This window comes from Gavialis gangeticus, unplaced genomic scaffold, assembly GCF_001723915.1.
Source record: "Gavialis gangeticus isolate Ggan-Ray unplaced genomic scaffold, GavGan_comp1, whole genome shotgun sequence".
NCBI lineage: Eukaryota > Metazoa > Chordata > Crocodylia > Gavialidae > Gavialis > Gavialis gangeticus.
The window spans coordinates 60,976,944-60,989,214 of NW_017728994.1; the positions used below are offsets into that span (position 1 = coordinate 60,976,944).

At 40.3% G+C, this 12,271-nt stretch overlaps 1 protein-coding gene across 2 annotated transcripts in view; it reads right to left on the reverse strand.

Moving 5' to 3' along the window:
* FAM204A (family with sequence similarity 204 member A) overlaps positions 1 to 10,270 on the reverse strand; it is a 26,632-nt gene extending 16,362 nt beyond the window's left edge. Inside the window, exons 1-6 of one of the 2 annotated variants that reach the window (XM_019502901.1) lie at positions 10,196 to 10,270; positions 8,651 to 8,898; positions 7,481 to 7,571; positions 5,917 to 5,953; positions 5,192 to 5,291; positions 2,304 to 2,393 (exon numbers count right to left, since the gene is read on the reverse strand). In XM_019502901.1, the coding sequence (XP_019358446.1) occupies positions 2,304 to 2,393; positions 5,192 to 5,291; positions 5,917 to 5,953; positions 7,481 to 7,571; positions 8,651 to 8,890 (558 nt within the window). In that variant the 5' untranslated portion in view covers positions 8,891 to 8,898; positions 10,196 to 10,270. Of the gene's footprint in view, positions 1 to 2,303; positions 2,394 to 5,191; positions 5,292 to 5,916; positions 5,954 to 7,480; positions 7,572 to 8,650; positions 8,899 to 9,375; positions 9,448 to 10,195 lie in introns of those variants that run through there. The other variant, XM_019502902.1, reaches the window with a different exon arrangement.
* Positions 10,271 to 12,271: the final 2,001 nt, after the last annotated feature.

Here is a 12,271-nt window from a genome sequence, read left to right on the forward strand (position 1 = left end):
TGGAAACTGAAGCAACTCTAATGGCAAAACTAGATTTTAAAATTTGATTAATTTGCTACTTCCCCAGTTATTTTTTAAATAGCATAGCATATCACTACCTACGATGCATACATCTATCTCCTCTTTGTACATTGTTCCTTGTGTACTGAACACCAAATTGAAAAACTATCACTTTCCTAACTGTACACCTGCCACAATGCACAACAGTGTAGATCAAGATAAAACTCAGGCATGCTGTACAACTGAATATTCCTTTTAAATACACACAAGATCTGAATTAGCAGGTCTATAAAGCTATAAAACAGCCTGAAAGTGAAAGAAATCCAATTGTTGCAACTACCAGCCTGCAACAATTCAGCACCCTAGGTTAATGCAACAAAAAAGTGCATGTAAAATTGTTAAAACCACTTCTTAACATGTGCACTTTCTTCATAGCATTAAAGGTGGTTAACAACATTGACTCTCTAAACTCATTTGCAGCAATATAACCTGACAACACGTATCCTACAGCACCTTGCAACAAGCGTTACATGGCAAAAAAAGTCATGCAACCGAACCATTCAGGTTTTAGGTATGTACATTTCAGTGATCCATACAGTCAGCCTTGAGATTATGCACACTGCTCCAGTCACTCTGATTTTAAGAGAATCTGATTTCACCAAAAAAAAAAAAAGGAGAGTCTTCTCTGACTGTGTCATAATGATAGCATTATTTTGGCAAGCTTTTGCTTTTTAAGGCATGGTTTCATTGCCTATTCTCAGTCATCTATTTATTTTTGGCTTCATTTTTCTAAACACTGAAGCTGCCCTATCAGTTTCACAAGCTTATAAATGTTATACATCAAAAATTAGTTTCACTTATTAAGGCAGGAAACAGCTTTAAGAACTCTGGGATCTGTGCCTCAAAGCAAAGGCTTTATCAGCAGGTTCCAGTCACTGCTTCTTGCAAAAAGAAAATGGTGCTGATTAAACCCTCACACACCTGATTTCCAAAAGAAAACCCACCCACTGAACACATATTTTACATGGCTGCAAGGGGGCTGTACCCCAAAGAGAACTCAGCTGATTTTTCATATCCCTGTACATCACTGCTCATGAATAAAGTTCAACATCGAGTCTACAGAAAAAGAAAGAGTCTACCAGTGATTTAGCAGACCCTATACTACAACTCAGTCTGTATCTATCTGTGTTTGACTCAAGCCATTCCCATAAGTTTCTAGCATTTGGAGGTGAGAGACGTAATGAACTGGTGGAACTATGCAGAGAAGCAGTATTTTATAAAAGCATTTCCTTTTTCCTTTTTAAAAAAAAAGAAAAGAATTCTTATATATCAAAAGTCTAGAGGGGAATAGGAGATGGTTGCTTGAGTGTTTGTATGGGGCATAACATTCATGTTTTGGCCCTGCTGACTGTGTAACTGAACTCTTTCCTATGGCAATTAGTTACAATAAACATGCTTTCCCACAATAAAAAACAATATCTTGCCCCCACCAGAGTAAAGGGATCCTCCTTGCACAATCCAGATTTTGCTACGAAGAGAAAAGAAAAACCTCAGAATGAGTTCTGCATGGGTAAATCCATGCTCCCATTCAAGAGTCCCAATGCACTCATTCAGAGCCTGTCTGCATAGAAGAACTTGTTGCACAAATTCATTTTATAAAGAGCAACCCAACCTTCATAAAATTATTTGGACACCCCAGCATACATGAAAGACAGCCTAGCTAAAATGTAGGGTTTCTGAACAATGCCAATTTTCAGATATGTTCTTGAAATATTAAAGTCTGTCAATTTATATAAAAATCTCTTCAACACTTCTAAAGCTACAGAAACATTTTGTTCAGGTACAAGACGCAAAGTTTGAGGTACAGGGCATTAATAAAAAAAAGTGCATTCTGTCAGAAATTTTTTAAGAATATTTTTGATGGGGGGAAAAAAAAAACCCCAATCAGATTCAGGATTATTATGGATTAGTTTGTCATAGTGGTGGAGGCACTACTAGGCCTGTACAAGAAGTTGTTTGTTTGGGATGAGTCTTTCAAAGTTAAGTTTTCAGCCTCCTTATGATACCTTTATTTTCAAAGGCTTGAGTAATACCTACACTTATACAAACAGTCCTAGAGCTAGATTCATAGCCATAGTCATTTTGCAGTTGAAAAAAAACGTATTTAACAAGTCAAAGCAGAGAGAGCCAGGAACAACCTTTTACAGTATTTGGCTACATTATAATGCTCTGTACACACACACACCACACACACACACACTTAAAAGGCTTCTAGGAGGCAGTACTTAATAACGTGCACTTACCTCACGAACGGCTAACCTATCACTCAGCTCCTCAGCTTTCTCAATGTCCCCTTCAGCCACAGACTTGTCAACACTGACTTCAAGGCCAGACTGGAAAAAAGAAAAAAAAGAAAAAAGAAAAAAGGGAAACATCTTCAGGCTAACTGAATGCAGAAATAGGATTTCTAGATGGAACTTCTCTAGTATATTTCAGAAATGTTTAATAAAAATTCTTACTTATATTAAACCTGTATATATCTAAATAAAACATGTTGTAATGGACAATATAATTAAATATGCACCGAAAAGCCTGAGAACAAACTGTTTTATTAGTTAAATCATATCAGTGTGTGTGTGTGCGTGTATCTATCTATCTATATACACACACACACACACACACACACACCCACACACACACACACACACACACACAAATATATATATATTTGAGTAAATAAACTGGGCTTTTATTTTTATACATATTTCATGTACTTTTATATGTGTATACACACAAGCACATATTTACTGTATACGCAAGATTGAGGGTATTTACTGTATATACAAGACTGAACAAATGCAGTGTGTCTGTACATATCATCTATGTACACACACCATACATATATTACACAAGCATATGTATAGACACACATGTATACAAATACATATATATTTATTTTAATATATATTTATATGGACCAGTTTATGCCCGTCACAGTAAGTCAAATCTTCAGATAAAGTTTGGCCTATTCCATCCCCAGAGCGTCGTAAAATTAAATGACAAACGTATATGTCTGGTTAAACAAAGAACGGTAACTAGAAACGTATCATTACAAATCTCAGATTTTACCACCAGATGAAAAATGATTTCTGGCATGACATCACTTTACTGTACGAATAAACCCAAGTATTCAGACAGTCATGTGTAAAATGAAACATAATATTTTAGATTATTTTTCCAGTTGCTGAAAATAAGGTACATTAGTTACCAAGGCAAATTCTAGCTTGTTTAAAGATAATGTTTACGAAAGAGGTACCAACTACTAATGATGGTAACTCACTTGTGTCCTTAAAAAAAAAAAAAAAATCAAAAGTGCATATTTCCTGTAGTACTTGAGGAAATACAGAAGTGGAAACAAGAAGGTTTGTCATAAGCAAATTGTTTCAAGCCCAATCTTATTTTCCAGTCAAAAAGATTACTTTTTTGATTTAATAGGAGGTAACTACTGAAGTATGCGCGTCTGAAATCTAAGCTAGTCCATTTACTAATTCTGTCTGAAAGACAAAGGCAAAAAGACTCCATTTGTTTACTATTAACAAATTTCATAAGTGGATATTTTCCTCTGTTTCATTACATTAAAGACATGAGTCAGAAAAGAAAAATATAACCAAAAATTTTGAAGTCATGGCAGTAGCCAATTCTGTCTGAAGATTACACAATTAATAGAGAGCCAATCAGCAACTTGTCAGCAACTCAGGAGGAGTCTCCACATTATATTAACTTAGGCCACCACCCAGATCCTCCTTGAGTTACTAGGTGCAGGGTTAGAATGTCAATTAAATATGGAGTTAAGTAAATATTTGCCTGTAACAACTCCTCAAAGTAGTCAGTAGGTGGGTCTACATGAGATGCATAATCCACATTAGCCTAATAACACTGCGCAGTAACGTAGCAGTTAAAAACTACACCAATAGCCTTTGGCAGTGTTATTAGGCCAGGGGTTTGTCAACTGGGGGTATACGTACTCCCGGGAGAACTTGGGAAGGCCCTACGGGGTACACACAGGTGGGTGGGGATGGAGCGCCACCACCCACCACCCTGCGTCAGTGCCTACCAGGACCAGGACTAGGACCAGGACTAGGGTGGGGTGAGGGCAGTGGTCCCCCTCTGTGGGCCACATAGGTGCCACCTAGATGGCAGGGGGAAAGAGGCGCAGCTTGCAAGTGGCAGCAGCCACCACCATCCACCAGCCCATGTCACTGCTCTGTGTCCAGCTGCGCACTAATCACTACCGCCCCTCCCCCCGCTCAGCCACCAGGGGTACATTTATTTTTAAAAGTTGAAAACCCCTGTATTAGGCTAATGCGCAGTAAGAGTCACAAAATAACCATGTGCCAGCACTACTGCACAGTAACTCTAGTTAGTGTGCATTTCGTTAGTACTTTATTAAGCAAGTATTAAACTAAATGCACAGTATGTAAGGTGCATTAATGAATGTGTAGATGTACCCAGTGTCACTTAGCCTGGAATATGGGATACAGATTGCACAAGTAGAAAAAACTGGGAACAGTCTCGCACTGGCTTCTGAGGAGGAAAAGAAAGCTAGATCAACTATAATGCCATGCAATTTTATAAAGTTGCTTATACTGTGCATTACCATACTGTTGAACAAACCACCATGAAGGACATAAAAATAAATAGGTTTTGAAAAAGAGACATTACTAATGATAGCAAGTGCAAAGAGTTGCTAAGACGACTTTGCCCTTGTGATGAGAGATTTTATGAACATGAATGGGTTAATAATAAAGAGCCATTTCAGAAAGAGAATATCATTTTTAGGTAATTAATATATGTAGCTCAAGACTGAAAAAAATAGAACTGTTACAGATAACAATTGACACATTTTAAAAATTAAAGAAAATTTCCCTAGTCAAACCAAATACATACAACTCCTTTATTATTTCACAGCAAAAGAACAAGAGAACTGGAAATTCATACTCATTTCATCAATGGGAAGGAGAAAAAATTGTTCATTAAATAAAATATTACAAGTGCATGTGAACAGAATTCTCTCCAACAAAAATATGATTACTTTTTCACTGTCAATCAAGGCCTGACTTATTTGGTGTTAGCTAAATTTGTCTCTTGGTAAAATGTATCTTCATATTTTATAACAAAACTGAACAATCACCTTTTGGGGAGCTTTCTTGCTGACAAGTGGTTCAAACCTATCATTGCTCCCAAAGTATTGGGTCAGTTCCTTCCACTGGTCTTCATTTGTCAGTCGTTGACTGCAAAAGAGAAACCAAAAATTTGTACAACAAAAAGCAAATGAAAGCGACTATTCAGCTACAATATGCTAGTAACTAATAATATAAAGCTAACTATGTTTAAACTCTCCATTGTTTTACGATCTTGGAAACCAAAGGGAAAACTAACAAACTATTCGGACCCAATTTGTCCTTCATCTGGCAGATGCTGCCCTCAGAAACAACCTAAATTTCAATTAATTGTTGCTTTTGTTCACTTCACAGTATGTGCCAGAACAATGTAAAGCCTCAATCCTGCAAGTAGTTTCACATGTGACTAATTACACACTGAAAGTCACTGAAGACAAGGCTTCATAGCCACAGGCTTAAACATAACCTAACCTGCCTCTTCCCCATCTTAATTCATATACAAGTATGTACATAAATCACAAGATAATTGCTCTCAAAGAATTTTAGGGATCAAATTAGTTTTCCCACAAAAGAAACTAGCTAATTTCAGTGCAAACTACATAACTATGTCCAAAGCCAGTAGCTGGCACTAAGGTTGGTCAAACTGCTGTACCCATTCTACCTGGCAGCATCCCATTAAAAAAAAAAGGAGGAAATAAAACCCAAGCTTTAGATAATTACAGTGACATATTTATACCTCTCAGTCACTCCTTTATCCTTCTTTTTCAGTTTTTCTGGAAAAAAAATAAAGCAATCTCATTTTGTATTTTAAAAATATTAAGAGACTTCCAGTGCAAATCATTACAGGAGATGAATTCAGTACAGTTCAGTAGTTTCCTTTTCTTTAATCTTTATGATGCAAAGAGATTGTCCTATGCAGATTTCTACTGAACTCAATGGTATTCTGTTTCGGCAGAGATTCTTTGCAGGATTGGGGCATTAGTGCTCAGTTGCTGTGTCTACACAAGGCGCTGACTGTGCAGCAGTGTCACCGAATGGCTTTTAGGTGACACTGACTGAATACTAGCCCATTACTACCACACAGTAGCACGGCATCAAACTTCATGTTACGTGGTTCTACTGCACAGTCAGCATCTTGTGTAGACATGGTCAGCATGTAGACTGAGGTAAGCTAATAAAATTCTACTCAGTGGAAGAAGTTCTCACAAACAGAGTTTACACAGTATCTGTGAACAGATGATTCTGATCAGAAAGCAAAAAACCAGAAGTGATTCCAAGAAATACTCACACATGCTTAACTGGTAATCTTGATAAATCAACATTAATTGAATTATGTTGAACATCTTCATAACTGAAGAAAGTGTAAAGGTACTTTTTAAGTAAACACATAGGAAGCACATGTGTAGAAGCATGTGCTTCCTGCAGGACAAATTGCATAACACATCTGTGCCGCTGCTTTTTGTCCCCAGGCACACCACTGAACACGCACAGCAACGTGACCCGTGTGAGGTAGGAGAGGCTGGGGCCAGCAACTGTGCTGTCTCCAGCAGCCTTACCTGGGGTCCTCCCAAAGCAGCAGTAGTGCCAACCCAGCTGCTTAGAGCATGGTTGGCAGTCAGAGCATAGCTCTAGCCAGCCGGGCTCCTTTTCTAGCTGCACATGCTGCTGCTGCATGCATCACACTGCTTTTTATACTGGTGGGGATTTTTTGACATTGGGACCTCCCGATGTCAAAAAGACCCACCATGCTGCAAATTGGCAGTGCAGTGAACAAGTGTACGGGCACCACATGCCATGTGCTGCACCTTAAATTGCTTTGAGGCACTGCAAACCACATGTGCGTGCTCACGGAGACACGCCAACAGGGTATAATAGATGCGATGATTGATTTGGTTCAGAACAATATCAGTATTCTTTAAAAGGTGATACAATTAACTATGATTCCATAGTAAGTGTAACAGAGCTATTCCAATCTAAATCCTGGTCTTTTAGGGTCCAAGTTAGGGTAATCTACCTAATTTGTATCACTACAGGATCATATAAATGTAACTGTTAGACCCCAGCAGCTAACTGTGTACTCCTTAGTAGCCACTCCCCATCCCCTATCCCATAACACAGGCCAATCTCTCCCTTCAGTGCCCAGTTCTCACAATTCAGTCAAAAAAAACCCTGTATCGTCATTGACACAGTAAGTGTCATGAATGTTGTCCTCTAGCTGTCTTACAATTACTGAAATAATACAGTATTTTCAACTGGCTTTATCAAACCAAAATGCATTTATATTAACTCTCCCAAAACACCTTTTCTGGAACATTTTCTTTTTTTCCCCTTCTGTCTGTCATTTGCTTGGGCTTTCATTTGACATTTTTTCTTCTGCAGCTCCACAAATTTCTGTGGGAAGAAAGAAAAGCAAACTCCAAATATTTGGGTTTTTTGGTGAAGCAAAAAGTATTGTAAAATGCTACTCAAATTCTCATTTGGTTTTTTAAGTCTCAGTATCTACTATGGGGACCTTTATATACTGTGAAAGTCAGTTCTGCTGGTATTGAGTTGCAAATGTTACACACAACTAACCCTGATCTTCATCCCTGCATAATCTCTGTAACCTCCTAGTGCCTTTACTTTAATCCCCCCAGTTCTTCAGAACATTCTCACAAGTTTGTTTTTTCATAAAATGCACAACCAACATTAAATATATCAAAGGTATAACAGTGAGCAATTCACAGTCTTCTATATTCAGTTTGGCTAGTGCTTTGTCATCCAAGGATGATTGGCAGCAAATGCCTTGTATGACTACCTATAGCTATGGATTGAAATTACACACTTGTTTTTACCAATCCTTATTCAGAATTCTAACCCCACTGTTAAGCAACAATGTAGACTGGTCAGAGCTCATTAGCATGATATATTCAGTCTTCTCTGATGCGCAAATCACAAAAAAGGTTTTGTAATCCAATTACATTTTGATAGTGAATGGTACAGTTTAAAATGGAATTTAAGGATGCACAATTTTTGCTAAATAGGTCTGACCTATTATGCAAATTAGACATATGCTTAACTGCTAGTCTTAAAAAAGAAAATACAGTTGAAAAAGTATTTCAGATGCCAGGATTCCAAAGCAAACAAAAAACTAACTAATGAATCTGTTGTGCCTACATTATTTCTCTCCTCTACCCTTCAATTTACCAATCAGCTAAGAAAGCAAAGGAAAAAAAGTGTTAAAAACCCCCTCAAAGTCCCTCAAAACAGTTTGCTTAACTTATTTCTAGTAGGTCACAGATTACATTTTATTCAAACTGCTTTGTATTTGTCCTACACATTAAAGATAAAATATCTGAATTCAAATATTTTCACTCAATACTTATAAAAATGTTTATAAAATATGTCATACTGAATAAATATTATCTATGCAACACTGGAGTACGTTACACTTATATTTTGGACATTTAGAAATATCTAATCATACCCACATTCCACATATTTAAAGAAATTCCAGAAGGGCATGGCTGACGTGCATTTTCTTCATCTGTCACTGATACAGAAGTACTTTCAGGTCCATCTATCTGGAAATCAGAAAACTGAATTCCTTTGACAGCCTCTTCTCTATCATCCTTTGTGCACAATGCAGGACCATCTGCTGCATCTCCATCATCAGAGCTCAAGTCAGCATCACTTTCATTCACACCTGGTGGTAAAAGTCCACTCCACATCTTCTAGTCTAAACAAGAGCAAGACACCAAAAACGTCACGTGAATTTACCTAGAATCTGGAGCTAAAAATACAGCTAGTCTGCTGAAGAACAGCGATTTAGAAATAATGATATACAGCACTACAAATAGTTTAAACACTTCTGACAAGAAGAAAAAGTAATCTTACTTCCATGAGATGAGTTTTAAGTGATTTAGGCAAGCTTAGTAGAATGAATGCCGAACATCTTAACTCTCGTAAACAAGGACAGCTTACACTCAAGCATTTTAAAAACTGTTTTGGATAAACAGGACAGACAAAAACAACTCACTTTTTCATTTAAACAATATGACAATGTCTATTTCTAGAAAACGAAACCATTACAGTTCGGAAGATGCTCACTTTAGACAAATTCTGAGGCATACCAAGGACAGGATTTCTGTTTAAAATGCATACAGCCAAATTTGGAAAATGAGCATTTAAAATCTATATTGGCTTTTGCACTCGCTGTTAAAACATGGCCTCATGCATCTCCCTGAAAAATACGACATGCAAAGATAGATTGTGTCACGGCAGGACCAGATCCCCTTCTACTTCCGAGTCTTGAGCACTGAAATCTCGTAAACCTATTTTGCTCTGAGAGCAGAATTAGGTCCCAGATACTTTGAGTCTACCTGAAAAGTGAATAGGAAGCTTCCTTCCAACTGAGCTCTAGTCTTCAGAAAAAGAGCGGGGTGGGGGGGGGAGAAGGGAGAGGAAAGAGAAGAGAGAAACAGCACCAGGACAAGACAGGAGCAAAAGGATGTCAGAAACACCCTCCTTGCTGACTGCGCATGTGACCCTACCCGAAACGGGCATCACCCCCCCTAACAGACGCGCTTTTTTGTGGTAAAAGAAAATGTGTGTGTGTGTCTATATATACCCCCCCCCGACCCCCGGGGGGAGCAGCAGGAATCAGTCCCATGGTGCCACTACTGGCACACACTTGCTCCAGGCTCTGGCAGATCATCCCAGCGCTGTTGTCTGCAGACCCTGGAGAAGGTGTCAGTGACGGGCCCCAACCCTCCAGCTCCGGGATCGCAGGGTAAGACCCCGCGCACCAGGTCTCCGCTCCTCGGGGCTCCCCACCACACGCCAGGACCGGCCTTTACCTGACCCCCCCTTCACGAGCGCATCCTCGGGACAAACGCAGCTCTCGGCAGGGCTTCCGGAGGACGAGACGCCGCCCCATGCCCGGGGGCTCCTCCCAGCGCAGCCCCAGGAAGGAGCCATCTGACGCCCACCGCAGCCTGCCCCAAACCCGGCCGCCCCCGCCGCGCCGCGCTCACCAGCCGTGTTTACCGCGCCGCCATCTTGACACTCCACTAACACCGCGGCCCGCTATTGGGCTCCGCCTCTCGGCCAATCAGCAGCCTCTTTGCTGCCTGGGGTCACCATGACAACCAGCCTCCGGCTTGTGGGGGCAGGGCGTGGCATACGCGGGGTGGGGGGAGGGGCGGCAGATCCCGCGGGAGCGCGGCCGGGGTCACAAACGTCCCCAGTGGTCAGGTACGGAAGTAACCTCAAATCCCCGTCCCCCCGGACGTAAATGAAACACCATCTCTCTCTCTGTAGACATCGATCTCTCTCTCTATATAGCTATAGATATCTATATATAGATATATATAGAGAGAGAGATCGATGTCTATAGAGCTAGATATCGATGTTTATAGATATACATAGAGATATAGAGAGATTATTCGATCTACCTATCTAGAGAGTGATGCTTCATTTTAATCATGGATAAATGTAGATTTGGGGTTACTTTTTTTTGACCGAAAACAGGGATCCTCATTTTCTCTGATTAAAAAAAAAAATCCCCAATTTTAGTTTAAAAAAACAAACAAACCCCAAATCCACATTTTCCCGTGATTTAAGTGAGACGCCACAAATATATAGGTATATAGCTGATGTTTCATTTTAAGCACGGAAAAACGTAGATTTGAGATTTTTTTTTTTAAACTGAAAACAGGGATCCTGGTTTTCTCTGATTAAAAAAAAACAAAAACCCCACACTTTGCGTTTTAAAAAAAAGTGACCCCAAACCCGTATTTTCCCGTGATTTAAGTGAAACGCCACTAATATATAGATCAGCGGTTCCCAAACTGACAGATGGCGCACCACCAGTTTAAAACGATACAACCTTAAGTACCACCAACACATTTTTGTCGTATAAAGTAATTATAATAAGTCTGTTAATGTGTACCACTGACAGGTTGTCTATGTACCACTGGTGGTACCCCCACCACAGACTGGGACCTGCTGATATAACTATATAAAGATATATAGTGAAGTTTCAATTTAATGTGGATTTGGGGTTCCTTTTTTTTTTTTAACCAAAAACCGGGGATTTATTTTTAATCGGAGAAAACCAGGATCCCTGCTCATGAGGAGGGATTGCTACCGCGTAGCCTGATGGGGGAAGGGAGGGCGGGACCCCCTGTGTGTGGGGGGGAGTGATTTGGGGGCTGCCCCTCATTCAGGGCAGCGGGTGCCTTGCCTGGGCATTGCTGTCAAGCATGTGGCTAAAGCCCCAGGGCTGAGCAGGGAGGTGCAGGCAGGAGGGGACCCCAGAGGGACATGGGCAATGCCTTAGCGAGTGAGGTGAAGCTGCCCTACGTGTAGAGCTGGGGCTGGCACTGTTTTTGGGGAGAATGCCAAAAACACCCGCAACCTCGACTTGTAAGATGTTGGTGTGCCAGGGGCGGGCAGCAGGGAAGCCGCAAGGGGCCTGATCTTTGTGGTAGTGCAACCCTAGCCTCTTCCCTGCTTTCTGCCCTGAGGGGCGCATGCCAAGCAAAATGCCTTCACATGCCATGCTCTGCCACCCATGCCGGCGGTTGCCTCCCCCCAGTGTAGAGAAAACCGTGGGATGAATAGCTATAAGGAGTTTTAGGGCTTTCGTTGGTGCCAGAACAAAGGGACTCAAAGGTAGGAGGGTAATGTGATTGATATGATGTGTCAGGTAACACCTGGAAATTCTGCTAACACAACAAACCACAATTTTGTCCCTGCAAATTGACCAATGTAACCAGTCAGTAGCCAGTCGGTTGGTTAAATTGACCAATGTAACCAGTCAGTTACAACCAATCAGTTTGGCCGTATGACCAAAGTAGACATGAGCCCTCCTTAGGGCCAGCATTAACAATACTGTCCGCAGAGGGCTGAAGGGTTTTCACTGGTGAAAAAAGAACTAATTGTAAATCTATGTACGGAAGTCCGGCATGATATCTTGTGCTTAGAAGCGACACACCAAGGGCCTCATAATAACTGTCCTTCAATACCTGGAATGACTATGGCAATTGAAAGACCACCCAAGAAATCTGGAAGTGCCATATTTGCCACATCTGGAACAGTCATAATTT